General features: G+C 47.2%; 1 protein-coding gene across 5 annotated transcripts in view; it reads left to right on the top strand.

Moving 5' to 3' along the window:
- MYH11 (myosin heavy chain 11) overlaps positions 1 to 17,709 on the top strand; it is a 125,449-nt gene that overhangs the window by 24,441 nt on the left and 83,299 nt on the right. For all 5 annotated transcript variants that reach the window (XM_043914392.1, XM_043914393.1, XM_043914391.1 and 2 more), the window contains exon 3: positions 2,771 to 2,927. In XM_043914392.1, the coding sequence (XP_043770327.1) occupies positions 2,771 to 2,927 (157 nt within the window). The remainder of the gene's footprint in view (positions 1 to 2,770; positions 2,928 to 17,709) is intronic.

The raw sequence follows: 17,709 nt of genomic DNA, 5'->3' as shown, positions 1-17,709 counted from the left end.
TGACACATTCTAAAAGTGACATGGGGTGGCAGTGGGCACAGCCTGGGAAGAGCTGGAGGTGGAGTTCAGGCCTAAAGAGGAGGGAGGGCGTGGCTGACCTTCATTCAAACGATTGACCATTCTTGGGCTCTTACTCCATGGAGGCCCTGGGCTGCGGACCAGGACATACAGGAACAGGAAACACACAGGCCTTGCCCTGGAACAGCTCTGCCACGCGTTCAACGAATGTCTACGGAGCACCTACTGTGTGCAGCCCAGTGCCAGGCCCTGGGTCACAGAGATGAAGGCAGCGCTGCCCCTGCCCCAGGGAAGCTTTATAATTAACTGACCCCTCAGGCATTCATTTAGCAGGCATTTAGTGAGCACCTATTGTGTCCCTGAACTTGTTAGCCCCTTATCTCTTCTCCTGCTGAAGTTTCTTGAGCACCGCCCCCTCCTCGCGGGTTAGGGCCCTCTCGTCCTTGCTCCCATAATCCACAGGGCTCCATCCTTGTTCTTATGATGTTATTTGGACATCCTCATCTCCCTTTTGAAAGAGGCTTTTTGAGAGCAGGAATGATCATCGATTTATTTGTTTCCAGCATTTAACACAGACCTGGTATGCAGTCAGTGCTCAATAAGTGGCTGATGGATGTTTAGATACGACTTGTGGGAACCTGGGAGATTACGGCCTCCCTCTGACCTCCCCCACCCCCAGTCCTGTTCCTTTTCAGAAACAGCATTTTCCCCTCACCCCGGATCAACTGTCATCATCATCGCCCCTTAGCAGATGGAGCCCTGGAGGGAGTCCCTCACTTGCCAACCAGCTGCTGCCATGACTGAAAGCCCTTTGTGGGCAGGTCCTTGGGTGTTTTGTCTTGCTCTGTAACCCCAGAGCCTCACACGTGGAATGCATGAATGAATGAGAGACTGAATGAAGAGATGATCGATTATTTCTGTGGGACGGGAATAGGCCCACAGCTGATGGACAGTGCCCACGCCTCACAGCGGGGGGCTCAGTGCTGGGTGACTTTGATCGAGGTGCCGAACCTCTCCGGTGTTTGCTTTGCTCCGAGTGTAACCCAGGGGTGGACTTTCTGCTCCTCCTCCTTTAGTCACTTTCTGGGGGAGTTGGAGGGAAGACGTGCTTCGTGGCCACCGGAGCCTTGGGCAGCGCTGATATTATCGTTTGGGAAAGCAGTTCCTCTGGGACAGGTTGGCGCCTGTCTCCTGGGCTCTGAGCTCAGCCCGTGGGAAAGGCCAGGATATAGTAAAGAGCAGTAGTAATCAGGACCACGCCTCCCCCGCCCCCAGCACGGAGGGAAGTGTGAGCATCTTCATACCCCTTCCTTGTTCTGATCAGTTTCAGATGTTCCTCTGCACTTGGTAGGGCAGGATGATTTTTTTAAACTAATTAATTAATTTTTTTTGGCCTTGCTGTGCAGTTTGCTGGATCTTAATTCCTGGACCAGGGATTAAACCCAGGCCCCCAGCAGTGGGAGGTCCTAACCGCTGGACCCCCAGGAACTCCCAATTTTTTTTTTTAATTGTGATAAAATCCATATAACCAATTCATGATCTTAATTAGTTTGAAGGGAACAAATGGCATTGATACATTCGCAGTGTAGTCTTACTCCCACTGCTATCTAGTTCCAGAACATTTTTATAAACCCCCAAAGAAACCCATTCCAACTAGCAGTCGCTCCCATTCCCCCGTCTCTCCAGTCCCGGGAAACCAGAGACCTGTCTTCTGTCTCTATGGATTTGCCTGTTCTAGACATTTCATGTAAGTGGAACCGTGTGATCCATGACCTTCTGTGTCTGACTGCTTTTGTTCAGTGTACTGTTTTCAAGGTTCATCCATGTTGTAATGGGTAAGTACCATTCCTATTTAAAGACAGCTGTGTGTATCCCCACTTTACAGATGAGGGACTCTGTCCTTTTTCATGATCGAGGAGAGTATGAGCTCTGGGGTAAGAAGTCATGATTTTAGTTCTGAATTTCCCAGCAGCTGCGTGACTTGGTGAGAACTTCACTGAGCCTCAGTTTCCTCATCTGTCAATTGGGTCACAGGGAAATTATAGTACCCCTGTCAGAGGTCTAATGTGAGGATTAAAGAAGACGCCTGTGAAGTGCTTAGCTGAGTGGCTGGTGCATAGTAGGTGCTTGAGAAATTGTAGGTGTTATTTAAGCCTGTGAGGGCAGGGACATGAAGTGACGGTGGTTGGGAGTGGCCCTGGGGTCTGAACCCAGAACTGTTTAAAACCACAGTTATAAATGGTGTCCTGGAAATCCAAGCTTACCCCTTGCCCCTCTCCCCTGTCCCTGGGGTCAGTGACGCCAGAAATTCCCACCAGGACGCTGAGCTTCAGTTTGTGCATGTGTGCTCAATTGCTCGGTTATGTCTGACTCTCTGTGGCCGCATGGACTATAGGTCACCAGGCTCCTCCGTCCGTGGGATTCTCCAGGCAAGAATACTGGAGTGGGTTGCCATTTCCTCCTCCAGGGGATCTTCCTGACCCAGGGATTGAACCGGCGTCTTCTGTGTCTCCTGCATTGCAGGTGGATTCTTTACCGCTGGTACCACCTGTGAAGTCCTGAGCCTCAGTTTCCCCATCTCTAAAATGGGACTCTGAGCACATATGTTCAAGGCTGCCCCTGTGGGAATGAAGTGAGAAAACGCACACAGTGGCGCTCAGACCATGCAGGCTGTGGTGGGTGGTCACAGACTGGATGTCAGAGCTCTGTCCCTGCCGGGTTCCTGCAGTAAGCTCGGTTCTCTCTTTTGTAGACGTACTCAGGCCTCTTCTGCGTGGTGGTGAACCCCTACAAGCAGCTGCCCATCTACTCAGAGAAGATCATCGAGATGTACAAGGGCAAGAAGCGGCACGAGATGCCACCCCACATCTATGCCATTGCCGACACGGCCTACCGGAGCATGCTGCAAGGTGAGCCGCCTGCAGAGGCATAGAGCTCCTCCTCCTCCAGGGAGCCCACCTGGGCTGCTTACAGTCACTCACCAGGCCCCTCCTGTCCTGCCCGCCTGCAGTTCTCGCCAAGAATGTGGGGTTTGGCAGGCGGAGCTGGGTAACAGCAGGGCTGTGACTGAAAAAGGGAAAAAACAAGCAGAACAGATGTGTGTGCAGCCCGGGAGAGAAGGGAGGGCAGACAGTTTGGGCAAATACAGGCATGGGCTCGCCGACCCCTGGTTGCCCGAGGCCTGGGTGGGCCAGCCGTCTGGAAGATGGTAGGATGCTGTCACCTTGGAAGGGAAGCTGGTGGGGAACGGCCCTGGCGCTGAGCCAACCAGATCTGAATTTGCAGCCAGCTGTCACTCACATCCTGTGGGATCCTGTGCAAATGTCTTTTCCTCTCCAGCCTCAGTTTCCTCATCTGTAAAAAGGGAGTGAGAAGATCTATCTTGCAGCGTGTTGTACAGTGGTAAAGCAGGCTTTTCCACACTGAAGACCTTTGCGTATTACCTCACATTTATGTATTATTATTATTACTATCATTAATAACTTTACTGCGGTAGAACATACATACAGGAGAATGCAAAAAGTACACAAATTCAGTGTCCAGGCTAAAATTAATTTTTACATGCCTACAGTCGTAATCACCACCCAGACCAAGATGGGAAATAGTTCTAGAAAGTTCTCTCATGCCTCCTCCCATAAATGGAATACCTCCTCCTATAAATGGATCTGGCCTTCAGATACAGGAGTTCTTCTGTCCTTACACTTGAGAAAGAGCAACAGGAAAGAGCTTTGGCAGTTTTTAAAGCTGTGCACAGTTGTTATGTGATTTTTAGGTGTGAAGAGCCTAGAGGTGGTAAGCCGGCAGCTGGTAGGCTGGATCCAGCCCTCAGATAAGTTTGGTTTTTGGTCCACATGGAGTTTTAAGGATACTTTAATTAGTTGCCAACTTTTAAAAATGTGGAGATTGTACATAAAAAGCCCGATTTCTAGGTTATTTTGAAAGTATTGGAACATCTGGCAACATGTGATCCCACCTGTCAGCCCCTCAAAAGGACATATGATTTCTCCAGTTCCCTAGTCTTCACCTGGCCTGGTGCATTTGGGTTTACTGCTTGGCTCCTGTGCTTGACTTGCAAGCCCTGGCATAGCTTTCTCCAAGAATGTTCTGAGTTGAGAATTGAAAGGAGCCCAGTTCTGGAAGCTCCTGAGGGCAGGTGTACCTAAGACAAATTACTCTCCCAACTCAAGGTAAAGGGGCTCAGGTAGAAGTTCCCCAAATTACTGACAGGATTAACCATGCCCCACAGTATGATTCAAACTAGACCATTCCAGACGGGTACTACCATTACTTCTAAAGACCAGAATATGGAGCCTTGCAAAGAGGATTGTGCGAGATATAATCTTAGGCTATAAAGTGATGACTCTTGGAGTTAGGTATGTGCTTTTGTGAAAAAAAATCCTTTGTAGTCTCTCCTGATGAAAGAGTATACAATGTTGGTTCACACACCTCCTTGGAAAGCTAAACATCACAAAGTTACAGTATTCATATCATTTGGGGTGCTTTTGGTACAAGAAGCTTAGCAATCAATTAAAATGGCTTAAACAACAGGAATTTATTACCTCATATAACAAGTGGTCTGGATGTTGATGATTTCAGGCTTAGTTAATTTAGCAGCTCAAAAACAGACTTTTTTGGGATTTTCTTGGCTGCTTCCTCATCATCACAAGATGGCAACCATAGCTCCAGACATCACAGCCTCATGTGATAATATCCAAAAGCATGAAGGAAGTGAAGGGATAGGTTTTTTCCCTACGTCTCTTTTTTATGAGAGAAGAAAACCTTTTCCAGAAACTCATCAGCAGGCATCCCTTTTGTCTGTTAAGTCTGTTATGTCTTGATCACATGCAAACCTCTAAACCAATCATTGGCAAAGAGGACTGGAACATTTATGATTGGTTTGGACTATTCCTAGTTCTTTTCTGGAGCTGAGGGAGCTTTTTTGTTGTTGTTTAGCTGCTAAGTCATGTCTGACCCTTTTGCAACCCCATGGACTGTAGCCTGCCAGGCTCCTCTGTCCATGGGGTTTCCCAGGCAAGAACACTGGAGGGGGTTGCCATTTCCTTCTCCAGGGGATCTTCCTGACCCAGGGATCGAACTGACATCTCCTGCATTGGCAGGCAGATTCTTTACCACTGAGCCAATAGGGAAGCCTAAGGGAGCTCTTACTAAGCACATTTAGTCTGAATACCAGAATGAAAAGGGGAAGAGGGAATGACAGGTAAACATTGCCATAGTGCTCTTAGAATTTATATATGTAACTTTAAGAAACTTAGGGTTCCCCTGATGTCTCCGCAGGAAAGAATCTGCCTGCAATGCAGGAGACACAGGAGATGAAGTTTCTATCGACGATGGATGTTGATACCCAATAGCTGGCAAGGGGAAGCCTTTGAATTAGAGGACAGCAGTAATGCAGACTAGAGAAAGATGCTTTAGTGGGATCTGGTTTCCCAAATACTTGACTCTTTGAAGAATATTTTTGTGTTGTGATAACTTTTGCCTCCCTAGACAACTTCCCATCCACGGGGCAATGTTATACTCTGTACATGGACCCCCAAGGCAAATACATTTCATTTCTCTTAGGCTCTGTATTTTAACCCACAATTATATAGTGAAATATAAAGTTACCTAGAAATTTTAAACCTCAAGAGAAAAATGCCATCCATAAGTGATAAGCTCTTTTTAAATTAAAGGTTAATCAACAGTTGCTATGTATGCATTTGTTTTGGCCTTATCTGGTGCTTTCTGGCATGAGTGATGACAAACTCTGATGAAAAAAATCTCCAAAAAAAAAAAAAAAAACAAGGAGAAAAAATAAAAGCTTAGGAAAAATCTTTCTTTTTTCTTTATAAAGTGGGAATTTGTTTTTTGTGAAGGAACGTGTGGGGCCGGTTTGTGACTCTGTTGGTGAATGTTCCTGTCCCAGGCTGTCCAGTCACTGGGCTGGGATCGTGCTGAACTTTCTGTCTTGTTGGAAGCATTAAGTCAGCAGTTATGTCTTTCTCTTCAAGTCCTTTATGAAACAGGATGGCGTGTGGAGAGAGAGGATTGGGAAAGGGTGGAGAACGCATTCACCAACACAGAATGAAATGTTTAAAATTTGTCATGTGGACTCAAGTTCCCGAGGCCCCCTAAACTCCGTGAAACCCACAAACACCACGCTTGTCTGCCTGCTCATCATGGAATCTCTGGGATGTGTGCTGGTGCCTGGTATGGACTAGCTGCTCAGTTAATATTTGCAATGAATGAAGGAAGAACTCTCAGAGTTGTTGAAAGAAAAGAACCAGGGGCTTCCCTGGTGGCCCAGTGATGAAGACTCCATGCTTCCACTGCAGGGAGTACAGGTTCAACCCCCTAGCCAGGGAACTGAGATCTTGTATGCTGCTCAACCCGGCCAAAAAAAAAAAGTTACTTTAATTAAAAACTCTTTTTAAAAAAAGAAAAGCACTGACCAGGGTCAGGATGGGTGGGGTGGGTTATCCAAGAGTGGTGGGGGAGTTACCAAAGCCTCTATGACTCGCTAAGAGGGGAAAGGATAGGGCGGAGCATTCTGGCTGAGAATAGTAACAGGGGAGTTGGGAATATGGGAGGGGATTTCTAAGACATAATTCATTCACAAGCCCCTCCCCAAAGGAAGCCAGGCCCCAGTAGGGAGGAGACAATGAGAGAAGTCAGCATTTAAAATATGTCTTATGTATGTGTATGTGTAAATATCGTATGTACTTTTTACATTTCCCAGTGTTTTTTTGTTTTTGGAGAGATGATAGATTCAAATTCAAAAGCTGACCATTTTCCCTTTCAACCCTTGTGCTTAAGACTCCTAGTCTGCCTCCCCAGAGATAACCATGGGGTTATTATTCTAGTTTATTAGATATTCTTAGATACTCTCCTAGAGATATTTTCTGCACATGTCGGAAGATACACATCCATTTCTCTCTTCCCAAGTTCTCCCCACAAATAGTAACATTCCGTATGCACTGTTCTGCATGCTGCTGGAGTATTAGAGGCCTAAAGGAATTCCTTACTCCTTTTTTACACTTTTAGCTTTCATCTTTATTGAAGGTGTACAAGAAGATGATTTAGTCAGTTCCTCGAGGCTTGTTAAGAAAAAATCACTCCTTGGTTGCTTCTCTAATTTCCCCTTCTCCAGGGATAACCATTATCAACTCTTAACTGAATTTTGGGTTTTTAACATTGTAATCTCTAAGAGACTTGAATATATTACTCATATTTTAAATTTCTCCCTCAGTTTTAGGCATTGCTTATTGACTTTCATCATGGAACATGAGCATTTCACTCAATCACCCCCTTGCTTTGTCCTCTGGCCTCCTCCCAACACACACGCAACCATGCCCCATCACATAAGCTCCCAATGTAGTTGTATATTAACTTCGGTGAAAGCTCTATTCAGAATTTACATTATCATGACTGTGTAGATGCCATTCACAGCTGAGCTCTGCACTGTCTTATGATGACTTTTCCTATACAATTTATTCTTTCCCCTGGAGTTAGTAATTGCCTTTTTTTTTTTTTCCAACTTGGGTATCTATGTACTTAATCACTAATTCTACCACAAATTCTCCTTCTAAATGTGTCAATCTTCTTATAATATGTCTTATAATAAAGATATGTGTTCAAGATCCTATTTATAGCTTCTTTTTGGAGTGATTGCTACTGGAGTCTTGACCTGCCCTGGATACCCTCTTGTGACCAGTAGCTGACGTTTGGGATCATCTTTATCATTCTTGGAATTCCTTTGAATGCTCTCATGGTGGACTGTTTCCTAGTTTCCATGTCTTCTTCTTCCTTAATTTACTCCCTGTTTAAATGGAGCACCTTCTGTAGCAGCTTCTCAAGAAAGGACATATGTGAGACAACTTAAGATACTACATATCTGAAAGTCTTGCTGCTTCTCTAATATTTAAAGGAAAGCCTGTGAAAGTGAAGCGCAAGTGTTAGTTACTCAGTCCTGTCCAGCTCTTTGCAACCTCAGGCTCCTCTGTCCATGGAAAATTCTCCAGACAAGAATATTGGAGGAGATTGCCATTTCCTTCTCCAGGAGATCTTCCCAACCCAGGAATCAAATCCAGGTCCCCTATATCACAGATGGATTCTTTACCATCTGAGCCAAAAGGGAAGCCTAAGGGATAGTTTAACTGGGTTTACATTTTTAAGCAAGCAATAATTTTTTTTCCAAATTTTTAAGACATTGCTTCATTAACTTTGAGATTCAGTTTCATTTTGGGGAAGATAAAAGTTCTTATTCTTGATCCTTTGTATGTGACCCTTTTTTTTTTTTTTCCTCCTTACTCCTTCTCTGGAAGTGTTTTTTTTTTTTTTTTTTAATCTTTATCTCCCTGTTCATGATTGGATATGGTGTGGGTCTGTTTTTACTCATTGTGCTGGTGACTTGAGTGGATCCTCATAGTCTATAAATTCCTGTCCTTACATTCTGGGAAATTTTTTTGAATTATGTCCTTAATGATTTCTTTTTCTTTGTATTCTCTGTTCTGTTTTTTTCTAGATGTTTTCTTATTTCTACACTGGAATTCTCAGATTTTTTTTTTATAATTTTCATCTCTTTCTCTTGTCCTTTTTATTTTCTAGGCAGTTACCTCAACTTTATCTTAGAAACTCTCCACTGAGTTTTCAATTACTACTATCATTCCAAAAAAAAGTTTCCAAGAACTTTGTTTTGTTTCCTGAATGTTTCTTTCTTATCAGATTCTTTTTCCATGCATATTCCTTTCCTTAGAGGGTACTTCTCCACATGTAGGCCCCTGTTACCTCCAAGAGGCATATTTGCTTACTTATTTGTTTTAATTTATGTTTGTCTTGTTAGTGACTTTCTTCCAATGCCTGCTGATTCATTGACTGTCCATTCATCTGGGATGCTCTAATGCATGGGCACCAAAAAATTGATGGCAGCTTCGTGTTTGCAGGAGGGGCTTGCTGGTGAGGCTGGGCTGCTCCATCGGGTGACTCCTAGTGTATCTTTCAGTCTTTTTTCTTGGGCTAGTGAAATTCTTCAGAGAAGTCTTGTACAGTCTTCTGCTTGAAGGGTAAAGATCTATCGACTATCATTTTGGGGCTTCCCAGGTGGCTCAGTGGTAAAAACTTGCCTGCCAATGGAGGAGATGCAGGTGACATGGGTTTGATCCCTGGGTCAGGAAGATCCCCTAGAGGAGGAAATGGCACCTCACTCCAGTATTCTTGCCTGGAAAATCCCATAGACAGAGGAGTCTGGTGGGCTACAATCCACTGCATCACAAAAGGGTCAGACACAACTTAGCGACTAAACAACAACAACCATCATTTTAAGGATCGAGTTGAGAAGAGGATGAGGGTTTCAAACTAGGGGATGAAACTGGCACGTTGTCTTCTTGCCATTCCTGGTGTCCCCAAGACAGAGACCTTCTATTTCTCCCTCTCCAGAGAACTGATCTGCCCGCTTTGGTGGGCTGTGGGGAGGGCAGTCACTTGGCTGCAGGGAGTATAGATGGTACCTGGAGTGTCTAGCAGCTTCTCAGATGGACATTCAGCCAGTCCTTATGTTTCATTGTCCTCCACCCTCTTCCCGAGGCCCCAGGTTGCCCATTACTGAGGTTTGGGCTGGAGGCAGGGGACTCTGCTTCTCCGCTTCCCCACCACCAGCTTAGATGTCTCTCCTGGACTGTCATCGCTCATCCCATTTGCTGTTGTGCTGTTCATTCCCAGGTTGTGTTGTTCTCTCCTCTCCCATTTATTTGGACAGTTTCATGTGTTTTTGAAAAACCCCTTTGTGTGTTCAGTCGTGTTCAACTCTTTGCGGCCCCATGAGCTGTAGCCCACCAGGCTCCTCTGTCCGTAGGATTCTCCAGGCAAGAATACTGGAGGGAGTTGCCATGCCCTCCTCTGGGGGATCTTAGCGACCCAGGGATCAAACCCGTGTCTCTTACCACTAGCGCCACCTGGGAAGCCTGAGAAAAATCCCTTTCAGTTCAGTTCAGTTCAGTTGCTCAGCCATGTCCGACCCCATGGACTGCAGCACGCCAGGCTTCCCTGTCCTTCACCAACTCCTGGAGCTTGCTCAAACTCATGTCCATTGAGTTGGTGATGTCATCCAACCAACTCACCCTCTGTCGTCCCCTTCTCCTCCCACCTTCAATCTTTCCCAGCATCAGGGTCTTTTCCAATGAGTCAGTTCTTCGCACCAGGTGGCCAAAGTATTGGAGTTTCAGATTCAGCATCAATGAATATTCAGGACTGATTTCCTTTAGGATAGACTGGATTGATCTCCTTGCAGTCCAAGGGACTCTCAGGAGTCTTCTCCAACACCACAGTTCAAAAGTATCAATTCTTTGGCACTCAGCTTTCTTTATAGTCCAACTCTCACATCTATACATGACTACTGGGAAAACCATAGCTTTGACTAGACAGACCTTTGTCGGCAAAGCAATGTTTCTGCTTTTTAATATGCTGTCTAGGTTAGTCATAACTTTTCTTCCAAGGAGCAAGCATCTTTTAATTTCATGACTGCAGTCACCATCTGCAGTGATTTTGAAGCCCAAAAAATAAAGCTTCCCTCATAGCTCAGTTGGTAAAGAATCCTCCTGCAGTGCAGGAGACCCTGGCTTGATTCCTGGGTCAGGAAGATCCCCTGGAGAAGGGATAGGCTACCCACTCCACTATTCTTTGTCTTCCCTTATGGCTCAGCTGGTAAAGAATCCTCCTGCAATGTGGGAGACCTGGGTTTGATCCCTGGGTTGGGAACATCTCCTGAAGAGGGGAAAGGCTACCCACTCCAGTATTCTGGCCTGGAGAATTCCATGGACTATATAGTCAATGGGGTCGTGAAGAGTCGGACATGACTGAGTGACTTTCACTCACTTTCAAAACCCCTTTACTGTCATTTTAATGAGGTTTGGGGAAAGAGGAGCGCTAACTGCCTGTGTTCAACCCACTACCTTTTGATGGAAATTCTTTCACACTCTCGTTTCCAAAGAGGTGATAATGGATTTTTAAAAAATATTTATTTATCCGTCTGTGCTGGATCTCAGTTGTGGCACTCAGGATCTTTAGTTGCAGCATGCAAAGTCTCAGTTGAGGCATGTGGGATCTAGTTCCCCTGACCTGGGATTGAACCTGGCCCCCCTGCATTGGGAGCTCAGAGTCTCAGCCACTGGACCACCAGGAAAGCCCCAGTAGTGGATTTCTGTTGTGTGCTTCCTGTGTGCACAGGGCTTTCCAGGAATATTCTCCATTCATCCTCTGGGCAGACGGGATCAGATCCATGTGCTGGCGCTCAGTCACTAAGTCGTGTCTGACTCTTTGCAACCCCGTGGACTGTAGCCCTGCAGGCTCCACTGTCCATGGGATTATCCAGGCAAGAATACTGGAGTGGGTTGCCATTTCCTCCTCCAGGGGATCTTCCCAACCCGGGGACTGAAGCTGTGTCTCCTGCCTTGGTAGGCAGATTCTTTACCACTGTGCCACCTGGGATCAGATTAGGACCTTTAAAATGAAGCCTTGAAATTATTATGGTGCCTGTGTATGTAATCCAGAATAAAAACAACACTAAACTATAAAGTAAAGAAAGCCAACAATATTTTAAATTTTCCCAGAACACTGACCATGATAGTTTTTAAGAAGTAGCAAATATTGACTCCTTTAAAAATTTATTTATTTTTCCCTCCCTCCCTTTCTTCACTCATGGACCTATATTTCCATGACTACTTGTTGTTCAGTTGCCTCAGTCATGTCCGCCTCTTTGCGACCCCATGGACTACAACACACCAGGCTTCTCTGTCCTTCACCATCTCCTGGAGCTTGCTCAAACTCATGTCCATGGAGTTGGTGATGCCATCCAACCATCTCTCTCTTCCTCTGTTGTCCTCTTCTCCTCCTGCCTTCAATCTTTCCCAGCATCAGGGTCTTTTCCAGTGAGTCAGATCTTTGCATCAGGTGGCCAAAGTATAGGAGCTTCAGCTTCAGCATCAGTCCTTCTAATGAATATTCAGGATTGCTTTCCTTTAGGACTGACTGGTTGGATCTCCTTGCAGTCCAAGGGACTCTCAAGAGTCTTCTCCAACATTCACTGCACAAAAGTTATCCATTCTTCAGTGTTCAGCCTTCTTTATGGCCCAACTCTTACATCCATACATGACTACTGTGGAAAAACATGACTGGTTAGATAATCCAGTACTGGAGGCAGTTATTAGCCCCATTTTATTGCTGGGGAGACTGAGGCTTAGGGAGGTGAAGAACTTGACGCAGGCGTGTCAGAGCAGATTTGAACTTGGTTTATCAGACTCTGAAGCCCCAGGCTTGCTGGACCAAGGAGATGCTGAGCTGTTCCACAGCCCCTCCTGCCCCGCAGAAGGCTGTTTGCTCCTGCAGGGCCATCTCCTGCCATCTCAGGGGGTTAGCGTTGAGGGCTCAGCACTCGAGAAGCTGGCGTGAGTGACTTCAGCAAATTATAGCATGATGAGTGTGGGGAAAGCGTCAGCAAAGCTTTCCTGACAAAAGCCAGTTTGGATCTCCAGCCTCTTCTCGTGGGTCCCTGGGGTGGGGGAGGGTGTGAAAGGCAGGTGAGATTTCACTCTGAGTTTGAGAGCAGCCGTCAGGACCTGTCACTGGAAGTGTTGTGTCCGCACCTAATTAGACTAACTGGCCACGCTAAGGGGATTAAAAAAAAAAATAGCCAGACCTTTATCAGCTCAGCCTCTTGGCTGAACCCTCTTTAAGCTGCAGAGAAGTCTGTAGGGGTGGGGAGGTGGGCAGAACGATCCAAACTCGGTTCTCTGCTTTGCAAGTTCCCACACTTAGTCTGAACCTTCTGTCCGGGTCAGCAGGCCTTGGGGGGCTGGCCCGTGCTCAACCAGAGGTTCTGTATCTCAGCAGAGACAGGAAGGGCATCTGTGTGCGCTCAGCTCGCTGCCCTGTAGATCCTGCGGCCCTCACCCCTCGCCGGTCCTCTGCAGGACAGACTCTCCGTGTGACAGGCTGATGACAGTGAGGCTCAGAACACCGAGGCGCTGGGCTCCAGAGCTGAGTGTCAAACCTGGTGACATCACCTTTGGCCATGCTGGAAGCATTTTTTATTTAAAAAAAGATTTTTTTTAAATCCAATAGTTTTATTATTTTTTTAATTTTTTGGCCATGCCCTGTGACATGTGGGATCTTAGTTCCCCAGCCAGGAATCGAACCTTGGTCCTGCATTGGAAGGGTGGAAGCTTAACCACTGGACCTCCAGAGAATTCCCTCACTGGAAACGTTTTATCATCCCTCTGAGGCGGTATGGTACGTTAGATAGTGTAGTGCTGTCAGCCCCATTTAACAGATGAGGAAACTGAGGATGCTCGTGATAACTCAGAGGGCCAACCAGACAGGGCCAGACAGATGGAGCTGCCAGCTAATGGACTGGCTTAGGCCTTATAATCAGAAAGGGTTGAACTTGGCCTGAGAGCCTGTCCTCCTGCATCAGACCCGCTGCCATCTATAACCACTTCATAAGCTCACTGTTGTGGAGGATGGAGATGATGGAGCAGTGATAATAATAAAGCTGACAATGATTTCTTGTTATTGAGCTTTGGAATGGGTCTTGGGCCCTTTTTAAGCTTTTTGTGTATCCAATCTCCCTGCATCTTTTTCACATCCTTGCAAAGTGTGGGTTTTTAATCCCTGTCTTCTTGGTAAGGAAGATGATGCTCTGAGTTGCCCAAAAAGTGGAGCCCAGAAGTAATTTCCCAGACATTTTGCTGCAGAGACTGTTCCTGCGACACCCCTCAGCATCTGGCCTGGCGGGGCGAGGGGTGCTGGCAGCTCCATCTGTCTGGCCCCGTCTGGCCGGCCCTCTGAGTTATCACAAGAAGATCACGTTCTTTGGCAGGAAATGAAGAAGAAGGATCATCTGATTCTGATACATGTTTTATGGATGGCCCATGGTGTCTCACACAGCTGGGAGAGAGCTAAGGAGAACTTTTTAATAACCAGTAAATATTGAGTTGGAAAGCAGATATGCTGAGGGGAGTGGACTTGGGAAGCTCTGACTGACACTTAGTGGTGACTTGTTCCTCTTGGACTCAGTGCTCTGGCCTTCCCACTGTGTCCTCCCAGCCTCAGAATCTGGCTCTCCATTCCCTTTTTTGTCCAAAAGTATAGATTAAGGCCCCGCTGTGAGGGAACTGTTGTGGGGAGCACAGTCTGTTGAGGGGTGCAGATATTAATCAAATCAAACCACAAATACATGTGCTATGGGGGGAGGGCAGGAGACCCTGGAATCTCCTTAAGCTGGGAGGACAGAGAGGCCTCCTTGAAAGGTAACATGTGGGCTTAAAGGAGTTGATGAGATGCACGAGACTGTGGGGCTGGAGTGGAGAGAAGGATGCAGAGACTGGGGGCTGGAGCCAAGGCCCAGGAGACCACCGGGAGAATACTGGTCTTTGTGAACCCACGCCCCCCTCGCTGGCCAGATCTGCCTCATGTGGGTCTGGAAGAGTCCTGTTGGGGTCCAGCACAAGCTCTCAGAGTACCCCAGCTTACCCAGAATTTTCCTCCCCATGCTGTTGGGACAGGAGGGTGGAGAGAAGAACTACATCCACAGTACAGAGGTTTAGGGCATCACTTTTTTTTCTCCGGGGTGCTATTTATTTTTTAGACTTTTTATTTTGTATTAGGGTATAGCCTATTAACAATGTTGTGATAGCATGAGGTGAACAGCTAAGGTTCCCAGCCATACATATACATGTGTACATTCTCCCCCAAACCCCTGGCTCCCATCCAGGCTGATACATAACACCAGGTAGAGTTCCATGCTGCTATACAGAAGGTCCTTGTCGGTTACCCATTTTAAATATAACAGCGTGTGCACAGGGCATTGCTTTTGAGCTGGGCTGGAATCCTGGCTCGGCAGATGGGCCCACTTCTCTGTGCCTTGGTTTCCTCACTTGTCCCAACAAGGATGGCACCTGGCCCGGTGGCTGTGTGTGCTGATTCCGACGGTGCCTGGGGAGCGTGGTGCCCAGCAGGGCAGCGGCAGGGCGTGAGCTGTCAGCTCCACGGGGGGCAGGGGGTCTGGAACTTTCTGCGTCTACCTTGGAGGGTGGCAGGCATTCGTGGGGGAGCCACCTTTCTGCACTCGGTGGAGGCCAGGCCTCACCCCCAGGGGCCTGGAGGTCAGGGGGAGCGGTGACCCTGCCGGAGACAGGGCTTGGCCACCGCCCCCACCCCCCCACCCCCGACCCCTAACCAGATCCCACGCACCCTGGCACGGGAAGGCGGGAGGGAAGCAGCCAGCCCAGGCCTCGCTCAGACCCAGCTGGGTTTTCTCCTTTTATGGTCAGCCCGCTGGCCTCTGGCTTCCCCAGCCAGAAACCAAGAGCTGGTGTTGGGATCAGGCCGAAATAGCTGGTCTGTGGGGAGCTGGGCGTCTCCTGGGAGTCTCAGGCCTGATGCGGGGGAGGCGGCGGGGAGCCCTCTCGCTCCTCGGAGAACTGCCCGGCACACCTGCTCATCCAAGGCCAGACCCCGAGGCCCAGGGGACGGAGGGGACGCCGGGGTGTCCGCAGCGGGGGTGTGAGACCAGGTGGTCCCCAAGCTCGGGGCGGGGGGCGGGGCCTAACCCGCGCGCGGGATGCTGGGATACGGGTCCGCCGGCCGTCTCTCCGCTGCGGTGCCCTTTCCCGGCCGTGAGGTGCCGCGGTCCAGGCCCTCCTGATGGGACGCTCCGCCTCCTTGGTGGCTTCTCCCCTGGGGATTCCTCCACATCCTTCTCCAGGCCGCTCAGTGGCCACCACAGCTGCTGGATCTCCTGCCTCTCAGAGTATGTTAAAACAGCTATACTGGGACGTCCCCGCTGGTCCAGTGGCTAATAGAAGCTCCCAATGCAGGGGGCCCAGGTTCGATCCCTGGTCAGGGAAGCTGGCTCCCTCAGGAATACTAGATCGCACATTCCACAAGTAAGAGCCTGCATGCTGCAACTAAGACCTGGTGCAGCCAAATAAATAAATAATTTTTAAAAAATTTTAATAAGGTAAAGCAGCTATACCTTCAGTAGCACTTCGGGCACGTATGCATTGTGGCATTTGCCCACATCTTTCAGTCACTTCTTTGCCTGTCTGACCCTCACACCAGACCATAAGCCTTTCAAAAGCAAAGGCTAGGTCGGTTTAGTAAACTCTTTGTTTCCAGTGCCTGGCACAGAGTAGGCGCTCTGGACTTGTTCGCTGAGTGAATATGTGAATACAGGAAGAAGCGTTCACCGTGGCTTCAGTCGGAATTGCCTTTCTGAGAGAGAGAGAGAGAGAAAGATAGTTTGAGATTGATTCAAATCATTAAGCATTTCCTGAGTACCTACTATGTGTCACACATTGTCCCTGCCATCTGGGATCAGGCGCAGCCTTTGATCCTCAGGAGCTCAGGGGTTAATAGGAGAAGCTTTAAAAGCAGTTTTGTCGAGTAAGCAAAGAAATAATTTCAGGTGGCAAAATTATGAAGTTATTTTCCCCCTAAGGAGAAGATAAAACAGGAAGATGGGATCAAGAGAAATTGAAGGGAGTGGCTATGGGTGTGCGGTAGTCAGAAGTGGCTCCATCTGAGGATATGATATTTGGACTGGGATGTGGAAAGTGAAGGGCTTCCCCAGTGGCTCAGTAGTAGAGAATCTGCCTGCCAATACAGGAGACCCAGGTTTGATTTATGGGTCGGGAAGAGCCCCTGGAGAAGGAATTGGCAACCCACTCCAGTTTTCTTGCCTGGAGAATTCCATGGACAGAGGAGTCTGGTGGGCTACAGTCCGTGGGATCGCAAAGAGTCAGACGTGTCTGAGTGACTAAACAACAACAAATAAAAGATGAGAAGGATCTGGTCACATCAAGAAATGGGGAAGAGCTTTAGAGGCAAAAGGAGGAGATAGTGCAAAGGCCCTGAGGCGGGAATGAGTATGATGTCTTACAAAGCACCAAGAAGGTCAGTATGGCTGGGATGTAAGAGGGGGAGAGGAGTAACCAGATGAAGTTGGAGAAAGAGCGGGAACCTCTCTGTGGACTATTATAAGCCCATTTAATGTCAATAACAAAGACTGTACAACATGGTCAATGCATATAAAGCTAATCACTCAGTCGTTTCTGACCCTTTGTGACCCTATGGACTGTAGCCCACAGGTTCCTCTGTCCATATGATTTCCCAGGCAAGAATACTGGAGTGAGTGGCCATTCCCTTCTCTAGCAGATCTTCCCGACCCATGGGTTGAATCTGGGTCTCCTGCATTGCAGGCAGATTCTTTACCACCTGAGCCACCAGGGAAGCCCAAGAAGGAAGCACTGTTAAATGACAAGAACTAAAAAACCATGCCATAGTATGGTGTCAAATGTGTAAATCACTCTAAACTCCTATAAAAAATAATGAAAAGAAGATATATCTAAATGGTAACCATCACAGGTTAGGGGGATTTTGTATTTGCCAAGCTTTCTTCAGTGGTTGTGTACTAATTTTGTAATCTAAATTAAAAGAATTAGTGATTTATTTAAGGGGAAAAAAGTTTCATAACTGTTGAAAAATGAATAGATTCTGTGTGATAACTGAGCAATCAGATCTCTTGATTCAGAGATGGTGTAAAAGTAACATTGTGTTTTTAAAAAAGTTTTATTCTGGTGTAATTTATATGCCATAAATCAATCCATTTTAAGAACACAATTCACTGGTTATTGGTGAATT

The sequence above is a fragment of the Cervus elaphus genome, chromosome 10 (assembly GCF_910594005.1).
Source record: "Cervus elaphus chromosome 10, mCerEla1.1, whole genome shotgun sequence".
NCBI classification, from domain to species: Eukaryota; Metazoa; Chordata; class Mammalia; order Artiodactyla; family Cervidae; genus Cervus; species Cervus elaphus.
Note: the sequence above shows the minus strand (reverse complement) of the source record. Positions and strands in the feature narration are given on the sequence as shown.